An 11736-nucleotide genomic window follows, 5' to 3' on the forward strand; every position below is an offset into this window, starting at 1 on the left:
GGGGGGGGGGGGGAATGTGAAACACAACGCACACACAATACTAAATTCATACACTCTAAACAGACACATAAACATATGCACACAATACAAAAATACACTAAACATACACATGTAAACACACACACACAAAGCACATTAAACACATGCATTATATACACACAATCATACTTGCACACATAGGAAAATAGAAAGAAGTGAATTGAAGGCTCTCTATATATAGATGGTTTATGAAGGTTTATTGTATCTAGATGGTGGTGGAGTAGAAGGGGGCATACTAAAAAAAATGTCTCCGCAGACATACACACACGCCTCTCACACACATACATATGTAGACTTAGTACAAATATGCAAAGCGGTACTTGACATAACACTCATATATAGAGTTGGCCCTGGTATAAGTAGAAATAGCCAAGTGAATTAAAAAATGGACTAGTCTGTGAATACAATTTTAACACAACATATCTATGAAGAGATTTTCTCTGAGGCAAAACCCACAGTATCATGTCTTTCCAGTTTGTAAATACATTTAGTATGATACACAGATGGCAACTGTAATTTAATGCTGTTTCAATTGCATTCACATTTTTTTATAGCCTGGCAAGCTTTCCACATTACCAGTGGATGTATTATTCACAGTTTCCTATATACTCAAGCATGAATTTCATCTAAGACAATGTCAAGTAGGTGCATGGCATTGGCAAACTCCAAGTAGGAGAAAACATAATTGTTCTTGTGAGTCACTGTTGCAATGATGTTTACCATGATCCAATATATATACTATTTTCAACAAGATGTCCATGAAGAGATTTTTTTTCAGACAAAACCCACAGTATACTTTTCAAAGGTGTATATATATATATATATATATATATATATTTAGAATGCTATACAAATAGCCTCTACAGCTGCCGAAAATGAGTAGCACCCATATTTCAAAAGGCCAGTCTTGTCACATTCTCTATAAAAACTGTTAAGGGTACGTGTGTCTGTGGAATGCTCAGCCACTTGCATGTTAATTTCAGGAGCAGGCTGTTCTGTTGATTGGATCAATGGAGGACCCTTTCCATTGTAAACAATGAAATGCCAGTTACAGATGTTTTGCTGTGTGTGGATGCTTTGTGTCTATTTATGTCAACTCAGGGTGGTAGTGATTCAGTCTTACGTTCTTTAAGGTGATGAGGAGTTACCAACAATAGACTAATATCCTATCTTGGTAATATCAATGAAATACATACACACTGAAGTGTCTCCTTGTTTTGATTTTTGACAACTTGGATGTGATTTAGTGGAGGATATCCTTAACCCATTGATATAGTCGATTGGAACTAGGGTGAATGAAGTGGACTCCCTTGTTGATGAGTACAAAATGTCAGCATCAGAATATGAACCTAGGAGCTCAGATATTAAATGTCATCCATGCAGTGTCATCACAGTCAATTAATTTATGATGTGATGGAAATATTTGATCATCTGACCAATGATTTGGCTCATACTGATAATTTAGCTGATCCTCAACAAAACATGAGCGTGCTCCACACATTGGTGTACAGCTGAAATACCTGAAAGTGTAATGATACACACTACCCCTTTCTATCTTAAACAGGTAACAACCTCTAACTCAACAACATGCAGTGTCCTCTCTCAATCTTCTACAAGAACTGGAACAGCTTCTGCATTTCTAAACCTGAAGTGTCAAACTCATATGGCTTTGTGAGCCAGATTGAAGTAGAAGTTAACATCACAGGCTGAGATAATTATTCTTAAAATTTCTATTCACAATGTAGACCAAAATAATGGATAACAGGCTCAATATACATTATAATAACTTTATTAAGAGAAAAAGAATACAAAGTGTTAGCAAAGTTTGTGTGCAGAGATGTACAGAAAAAATCCCATCCAGTCTTATTGAGTAAGAGTCTTTAGAGTATGAATGGAAACAGATGTCCAAATGATTGCATACAGTTCTTGAGAAGACCAATACTTGAGAGAAAGCTTGCATTGTTTCAGCTGTAAAACCTCTCGGTATCTTTCATATCGTAAGAATCCATTTGGATAAACATGTGCATGAATTTGAAAAAATACTTTGCTTGGTTCAGCAAGTATAGGCAAAGTGAAGGTGGCGGGGAATAGGTAACATCTTTTAGCATATGGATTCATAAGCTTCTTTTTTATTGGTTGAAAAGATTCTCTCAGGTGCACCGATTTGATTAATCAGAACCAGTGTTAGTCACGACTATAGTCAGGCTCTGACTTTGAACATATGCTGACATTTTTTATAGAATGGCATATTTTATAAAATATTTTAAAATTAAAAAATAAACTTCGGGACTGAACCAAACATTGCCATAGGCTGAATGTTTACCTTTGCTTGACACCCCTGCTCTAAACTAACATACTACATTTCTATTTCCACTCAACCACACCATTATGTATTAGTCCTTCCTCATCTTGTAATCCACTAAAATAGTTGATCCTTCAAACTCTACATTAAATACTAATTCATCTTACTTTCTCCTGCTACAACTACAATCTCTCTCCCCTGAAACTCTTGTTTTGCCCATGTTTTCTGTACACAACAGGGCTTCAGCCAGAACAGTTTCCAGTTTCTGGAAAGCCCTGCACAGTTTATGGCCCCTAACCCTCTTCCTCCTCACTAAATAGTCCTTATGTTGCTAATAAATCTGAAGTCAATTTAGAGAGTGCAATCAATTCAATCAGCCCCAGGACATAAGTGGTACTTTAGTAATATCAATGATCAAACACAAAAACTGACATCAGTGAAATTTGAACTGGGAATGTACCAGCACATAACTAAATACCACCAGACACTTAGTCCAAAGTTTCAACCAATTTTCACTGTAAAACCCCTCTTCAGAATAATGTAAAAATAAAAAAAAATAACCTCAATAAAAGTGAAAAAAGAAGACTGTACACCTACCTGAGACATTTAGATACTCCAAGTTAACACAGTTCGATATAAGGTCAAAAAGGGCAGAATTAGTTATATTACTGCAATTGTGGACTTCCAGCTTCCGAAGTTCTGGACAGCGTTTGGAAATGGTGTGCAGTCCTTTGTCAGTTAGTTTTTCACAGTTATTGACATTGATTCTTTCAATAATCACACAAACTGATGGTGTATTATAGCTGAGTTGTTTGGTAAGACACCGTAGTGCTTTGTCCACATCCAGCGTTATGCTGTTTAACACAATGCTTGTCCAGAGGGTTGGGTCCCAGCTCAGACGGTACCACAGCTTGCAAACACGTGAGCACTTGCACAACTGGTTTGTTGTCAGGTTTGAAAAAATTTTCACAATGATGTCATCGCTAAGATATTGAAAAGGGGAGTTACGGGATTGGGATTTGCTTTTTTTCATACCAAGCATGAGTTTAGGGGGTTTTTCAAGGTGAATTCTGTTTAGTTTGGCATTGATGATGTCCACATTAGGGAAACTTCCCAAAGAAGAAGTGTTGTTCACATTATTGTGATTATTATTATTATTATTATTATTATTATTATTATGAGGATTTGTCAGATTGTGCATACGAGTCTGATTTTTGTTTTGCCTGACATAAGATTTACTATGCATGGTTGGTGTTGCCGTCGGAGACGACCACCCAGAATGTCTACTGTCCAATAATGACTCTGATGAAGAATAGGATCCCTTAAATGTAGACGTTGTCGTAGATACAACCCCAGAGCTTGAGTCTTGAAGGGATTCTCCATTCTGGTCTGGATCTGAAATATACATTATTATTTTTATCATTATCATCATCATCTTATCATCATTATCACTAGAGTACCCAAACCATCAATAATGATGGCAGGTGCTTTACTAAACTTTGCATGCATGAATATTTGATATTTCCAATTGGATGTATTACTGAAAAATGTACATGATGAAAGTTGTTAATGAGAGTATGAGGATGTAAATAAAAATATCAAGATAATAGGAAAATAAGAAAATTATATTTCTCATTCACCAAATATTATACAGGTTTGATTATTTTTAATATTGTACAATATGTTTTAGTCAATGACTCACTAATTATTCTACATTATTTTCTACAGTAAATGCTCTACCTAATTTCACAAATGTACATGTTTTCGTATTGAAAAACTTCCCAAAATATATGCATATTTACACATGGGTACATGATCTTACAAACAGGTTACGTACATTTTCTAAAGGTTTTCAAAGGACAACATATTTAGTTTATGCAAAATCTGTGCATTTGTAACACATTCAATACACTCCCACGCAAAAGCTACAAATGCATTGAAGCATTATTTTAATTCACATTTACTGCAAAAGTTCCTGAAGGACTATATTTCCTGTATAGGTATGAGGAAGCACCAACACACCTTAGCCTTCTGTACTTTCAATCTGTAATTTCAAATTATTTGTATTTTGGAAATACATGTGTGCAGTGTAATAAGTCAATAAGCTGAAACTGAATACCTGATACCTCTTAGTAAGGTGAATACAATAGGTAATAGTGGAATAAGTGTGTTTAAAAATACATATAACATATCAAATATATAGATAACACAGCGTATTATATATACTGATTAGATTTATCAATGAGAAAAAGGAGAAAATTGATCATTGAAATTTATGAACCTAAGTTGAATATTTGAGACAAAGAAAACAATGAACTTTCAAAGAATAAATAAATAAATAAATAAACAGAACAACTCTAGCAGTAATGACAGCTTGTAATGAATAGTTTAGAAAGTAAATCATATGAAGTGGAACAACTTCAACTTGAAATAGTTATGTGTTACGAAAAAAAGTGTGTGGATGTGTGTGTGTGTGTATATATATATATATATATATATATATATATACACACAGACACGAGGTCGAGTAAAATAATTTCTGTTTTTTGGAAGTAAATTGTAACAATGCATTTCGAACTTCAGCTGTTTAAAATTGAAATGGAAACTACCATTTCAAAGAGATTCACCTGTCATTCATATTTAAGCAGTGAAAGCGTGCACATCCTATTTTAATATCAAATTTCACTCCCCTAAAATGGATGAACTGAAAGTGCATATTTGACATGTGATGTGAGAGATTAAGAATGGAAAAAATGCCACAGAAACAGCTAAGAAAATATACAGTGTTTACAGTCATGGTGTCGTTACTGATCAGCAAGTGCGAAATTGGTTTTCAAAGCTTCGTTCCAGAGATTTGTCACTGAGAAATCAACTCAAACCAAGATGCTCATTGGACTACAATCAAGAGGCTTTAAGAGAATTAGTGAAATTCAATCCTCGTAAAAGTATTTGGGAGTTAGCAGTTGACCTCAACACATCCCAATCCACTATCTGTGGCCACTTGGAAAAGATAGGAAAAGTCAGCAAGCTGGGTGTTTGGGTTCCCCATATGCTTAGTGAGAGGAATAGGGAAGATTGCATGTCCATAGCAACAAGTTTTTTTTTTTCAGGGCAGAGAAATGTCCCGCTTGTCAATAATGTCATTATAGGTGGTGACAATGTTCAACACAAAAGGCAGTTGTCAGTTTTGTAGTATTACATTAGGGCCCTTTACAATCTGTGCTTAAACCCTGCCATGGTCAACTCTCCCTTTCACTCATCCAAGGTTAATAAAATAAAGTACCAGTCAAGTACTAGGGTCAATATAAACAAGGAACCCTCTCCACAAAATTTCTTGTGCTTAAGTTTATAAAAAATTATTATTATTATTATTATTAAGGTGGTGAGCTGCCAGAATTATGAACATGCCAGGCAAAATGCTTAGCAGCGTTTCCTCTGTATTCAACTTTACCTTTCTAAAAAACAAAAGAATATTTCACCTTTTCATGTCTTGTTAACTTCTTTTAACTTAATCTCTTCAGTTCCAGTATTTCACCCTCCTCCTTTACCTTCATAACCTCTCCTACTAATGATGTTACCCTGTTGTTTTACTATATTATACTATAACCATGTTGCTCAACGTACACCAGCACATTATTTCACTGACTATATTCCAGTATAAGCAGCCAACCAAAATAAAGGCACTGGTCCAAATAAAACAGTATCATCATCATAATTGTTGTAATGTCTTCATTTCCATATTTGCATGGGTCAAACAAGATTGTTGAGACAGACTTTCTATGGCTGGATGCTCTTTCTGCTGCCAACCCTCATGTTTCAAAGTAAGGTAATATTTTCCCTAATCTGGATATATTTTCACTGAAGAGTGAGTGCAACAAACATCGCTTGTATGAAGGTGAACAATGTTTGCAATTAGCATGCCATATCAAGACAATGTTCAGTGGAGGGCAGCCAGTTTCTTGTAAGTTGAGTGGAAGGTAGCTAGAGTTCTGTGGCTGATTGAGTCCTGAGTGTTGAGTAGAGGGCAGATAGATTCACCATGTGCAATCTAAGCCACTATCAAGGAAACAGCAGGAAGTTTTCTGTTCGACAAATATTTGATCTTTTGATCCTAATAATATGTGGAAGTGGAGGAAGAGAGAGGGTTAATTACATATTATTACAGCCTTCTTTCATTGCTAGGACACTTAATACATAACAGGAAGGAGGAGGAGGAGTTATAGCAGGAGGGAGTTATTTATGAAAACGAAAATAGTGAAGAGGTGAGAGTAGAGGAGGGAGGAGGGGAGAGAACGGAGGGAGTGAAAGTGATTTCTCAATGGAGTTGGTAAGTGAAGGTGGCAGCACTGGTTAGTAGATGGACAGAGAGAGACTGATATAAGTGGACAGAGAGAGAGTGAGAAGAGACGAAGAGACAGAGTTTAATGCGAAAGATCTTGTATGATTCATTCAGTCCATGAAATAAATTGTAAAGGGAGAAAGAGAGAGAGAAAGAGAAAAAGAAAAAAAAGACAGAGAGAGAGCAAGCAGATGGAAATTGTGTGTGTAGAGAGAGAATGTAGAGTGAGAGAGAAAGAGAAAATAGAGAGGGAGTTGGTGGGAGAGAAAGGAAGAGGATGGAAGCTAGGCAGAAAGAGAGAGGACAGAGATGATAGAAAGAGGTAGAGGGAGGAGTGGAAAAGAAAGTAAGGGGATAAAAAACTTGGGGTGGGGCGAAGACAGAGAGAGGGTTACTTCTCAGGAAGACAGACCAAGGAACCGTGCAAGAGATATTTAGAAATTGAATATTTCTAATTTCATTAACATCGAATATTTCTATTTATTTATTTATTTATTGTTATGAATAAACTACTGAATAAAAAAAATTAAAAAAATATCATCATCATCATCAACATTATTAACCTTTAGTAACAGGACAATTACAAGCTTTTAATAGAAACAGGAAGAAAACAATTATAACATAACTTATTATCATTGAACCCAATCTTTCTCGTAGCACTTGTAAAATTTTGATCATAAATTAACTAATGTGGTGGTGGTGGTGGAGTAGCAAGTGGGGTCGGTGACAGGTGGGGGGTGACAGTCTACGTTTTAAATTTTATCAATGGCACAGTGATATTATATGTGTGTGGGTCATAGATGGTGTTATTAGAAAGCTTCTCAACTGCATGAGCTGTAATTATACTCTTCAACAAAAATGTGTGTGCCCTTCCAGAAATAAATATCAGTTTATCGACTTGTGTTCAGTTATTTCTTCAGATGTTATAATGTTCTGTCAGGACAATTATTTATCTTTTACCTTTTAAGTGTGGCCATGCTGGAGCAGCACCATGAAGGGTTTAGTCAAAGTCAATCCCAGTAATGTATTTTAAGCCTAGCACTTATTTCATTGGTTATTTTGCTGAACTGCTCAGTTTTGGCAATGTAAACAAACCAACACCAGTTGTTAAGTGGTGGTGGGGTACAAACTCAAACACACACACAACAAGCTTCCACACAGTCTCCAAATTCATGTGCAAGACATTGGTTGGCCAAGGATTATAGTTGAAGACACTTGCCCAAGATGCCAGTCAGTGGGACTGAACCTGAAACCATGTGGTTGCAAAGCAAGTTTCTTAACCACAAAGCTATGCTTCATATTTTTTCCTGTTTTTGTTTGAATTAAATTTGTACTTTAACACTTGTTTTTTTTTTTACATTATTTACAATTGACGGATATTTGTCCTCATCTTGTTTGTTGTTGACACAATGTTTCGGCTGATATACCCTCCATAGTGGTTAAGAGCACAAGCTACTAACCCCAAGAATCCGAGTTCAATTCCAGGTAGTGACCTGAACAACAACAACAACAACAACATCAACATCATCATCATCATCATCATCATCATCATCAAATACCTTAGGGATGAGGACCCAGGTTCGAAATTTCCTCAAGATAGGCTGGAGGGTATATCAATCAAAACGTATTAACAAACAGGATGAGGACAAATATCCGTCAATTGTAAATAATATAAATAATGTACATAATTCCTCATCTCTTAAATATATAGAACTGTATTGTTTTTTTTTTTGTTTTATTTAGAGGACAATGGGTGTGCATCCTAGTTATTTAGAGTAGGCTCACCACACCCTTGCATGTTGTGAGAGGTGAAAGAAAGGATTGGTGATGGGAAGAGCACCCAGCAGTAAAACACTATCTTAATCTGTCCAACACATGCCAGCATGGAAAAGCATATTTGATGACAATGATAGTGGCAGTGGTGATGATGAGCAGATGAGCTGCAGGCATTATTAAAAAAATCCTATATACAGAGCAAAAAGCCCTGTTGTTGCTGTTGTCTCTGCCCATCCTGTTTACATGGGTTTTGGTATACCATGGTCATTCATGACCCCTTGACATTGTACAAATTTCTATTGCGTGATACAATTTCTACCTCCCCTCCCCACCCCACACAGATGATGTGTTGGAGCAGCTGTAGTATATTGAACTGAGTCTAGTAAATATTTCCTGCAGACCAATGGTGGGATAAAATGCAACGTTGAAGCTGACTAGTAGTTGGATTTGCATACTGTCATTAATCAACAAAATTAATCACTCCTCAGTACATTACCATCTGCGCCATCCTTACAGATGTGCTAATAATGTCACAATAAATTGTATTAATGGTAATAATGATTGTTTCAAATTTTGGCACAAGGCCAGTAATTTTAGGGAATCGGGAATTAGTTTATATGTTTTTGAAAAGGATTGCAGTTAAAGTTTCACATTTTTGAGAGGGTTAATAAAGTTCATCGATTAGTTACCATTAGTCATGTTCATGCAACCTCTTGCAAGAAGAAAATCAATTCTATGTTTACCCAATGCAACATATCAAGTGAGCTTGCTAGTATTTTGGTCTATCATATGTTTAGCATGTTATGGAGTTTCTTAAAGATCAGCAAGTTTTAATTTACACTCTCCCTGCCCAACACAAACACACCTACAAAGTTTTTTTTTTGTTTGTTTTTAAATTTCTTAATATTTGACAAATTTCAATAAACGATATGAACGAACTGAGGAACAAAATATATTAATTACAAACACACACACACATATATACACACACAATCCAAACATTTTACTCAGGCACAGTATATCTCAGATGATGGTATCTTATGTGGTCTGCCTATTTTGAAGATGGCTAAGTCAGATGTAAGAGGTTCAGCTTCAATAATTACACGGGTTAATTAATTAATTAGTCTAATTTTGTTTATTTCATAGATGAGTGATTTAATCACAGCAGAGACAAAACTCACATAATGTAGAAAAATAAGTGATTTAATATTGAACCAAGAAGTGTTTACATATATATATATATATATATATATATATATATATATATTTGCTTGATCTGTAAGAAATAGCAGTCAGATATCCATCAAATCACATCCTGCAGGCTAGGATAGAGGGATAGATATCTATGATAAAGTAGATCTAGTTACATTATACCTGAAAGATAAACAGAAAAAATGGCCACAGCTTGAACACCTTTCATCAGGAGTCTGTTCTGTCAGTCTGACTTGGGGCTAAACAACAACAAAGCTACTAACTACTACTATTAACCCTTTTGATACCAACCTACCTAAAACCACCTGATTCTATGATACAAACTTTTTGTTTTAAAGTAATCTAAGCTAAAACCTTCCATGACAATTTCATGTGGTGTTCCAAACACCAGCTTAATAACGACAAAGTCATTTTACTATTGAAACAAAAAGTGCATTTCAACAAAAATATAGTAATGAAAGGGTTAAATATATATACTATATCATATCTCGTGTAACATGCATTATACACATATATGTATATATCAAGTACAGGTGTGGAAAGAAGTTCGTTTTCCAACCCCATGGGTCAAGGTTCAGCCGCATTGTATGGCATTTTGGGCAAGTGTCTTCCACTATAACTTTGGGCAAACCAAAGCCTTATGAGTGGATTTGGTAGATGGAAACTGAAAGAAGCTTGTTGTGTGTGTTTGCATGTGCATGTGCATGCGTGTGAGTGGGTGTCTGTGTTTTTCAATCTGTTTGTCCCCTGCCACCACCACTGCTTGACAACCAGTGCTGGTGTCTTTACATCCTTGTAACTTAGTAGCTCAGCAAAAGATACTGATACAATAAGTACGAGGCTTTAAAAAAAATAAGTACTGGAGTTGATACATTTGACTAAAAATTTAAGATGGTGCCCCAGCATGGCTGCAGTCTAATGACTGAAACAAGTAAAAGGTAAAAGATAAAAGCTATTTATATATAAATATAAACACAGACATGTTGTAGTTAATGAAATTCATTCAATACATTTTGCCCTGGTTTTTTTCTGTCCTTTTTTTTTGTTTGTTTTTTGTTTTTTGTAAAATTTCTGAAGAAGTGATTGCTGGATTGTGTCACCTCACCATGACACACAACTGTGTATGTGTATATAATGTATGTATATGTCAGAAGACATGCTTGGCTGAAAAGAAATGTTACCTAAAAAAAAAAACCCCAGATATATAGATAAAAAGGTATAAGCAGAAGTATTCATCATGTTAGCACCTGAATGAAGGGAAGTTTGTCTTTAATGAGGAGGAGCCGAGTTGGTCGGCTGAAAGTCTTTGCAGTGACACAGCAGCACAAAAGTAATAGTGACAGTGATGATCATGGTAGTAGTGGTGGAGGTGGGAGGACTAGAGTCTGCTTCACTCAGCTGTGAACATGGGAAAGCAGACATTAAACAACGATGATGATGATGATGACACACATATGCTTATGTGCATACTTACTTAACACACAAGTACTTATACAAACATTCTCAGAGAAAAATCTCTACAGATACCCACACATGAACAAGAATTTCATTTGCTCTTTTATGCTAGCATAGGTTAGATGAATATATTATTCAGGCATTATTTTATAGCTAGATGCCCTTCCTGTCATTAACCCTTATCTATTTTCAACTAAGCAATCTCTTATTCTACAAGACTTCAAAGGTGCAAACCAACTGGATGGTTTGTTGACGGGAGAGCTGAGAATAATGTCACCACTCATAGGTTGCAACAATAGTAGAACCTTGGGCAAGTGTCTTCTACTATAGTATCAGGCCAACCAAAGCCTTGTGAGTGGATTTGGTAGAGAGAGACTGACAAAAAGCCTATCATATGTGTGTGTGTGTGTGTGTGTGTGTGTGTGTGTGAATCTCTCACCATAGCTAATCAATTGGTGCTGACAACATTTACAAGAGATTTCTTCATCATTATTGTAGCCTGAACAGTTTCTTACCTATCAGCCATGTATGCACCTAATTTTAAGATTTATTATAACCCAACATAAAATGAAACATTCCTGTATATATATATATATATATATATATATATATA

General features: G+C 35.6%; 1 protein-coding gene across 3 annotated transcripts in view; it reads right to left on the reverse strand.

Moving 5' to 3' along the window:
* LOC106883727 (F-box/LRR-repeat protein 7) overlaps positions 1-11736 on the reverse strand; it is a 41299-nt gene that overhangs the window by 3574 nt on the left and 25989 nt on the right. For 2 of the 3 annotated variants that reach the window (XM_014934839.2, XM_014934840.2), the window contains one exon: positions 2939-3736. In XM_014934839.2, the coding sequence (XP_014790325.1) occupies positions 2939-3736 (798 nt within the window). Of the gene's footprint in view, positions 1-2938; positions 3737-5820; positions 6467-11736 lie in introns of those variants that run through there. The other variant, XM_052973843.1, reaches the window with a different exon arrangement.

Source organism: Octopus bimaculoides, chromosome 17 (assembly GCF_001194135.2).
Source record: "Octopus bimaculoides isolate UCB-OBI-ISO-001 chromosome 17, ASM119413v2, whole genome shotgun sequence".
NCBI classification, from domain to species: Eukaryota; Metazoa; Mollusca; class Cephalopoda; order Octopoda; family Octopodidae; genus Octopus; species Octopus bimaculoides.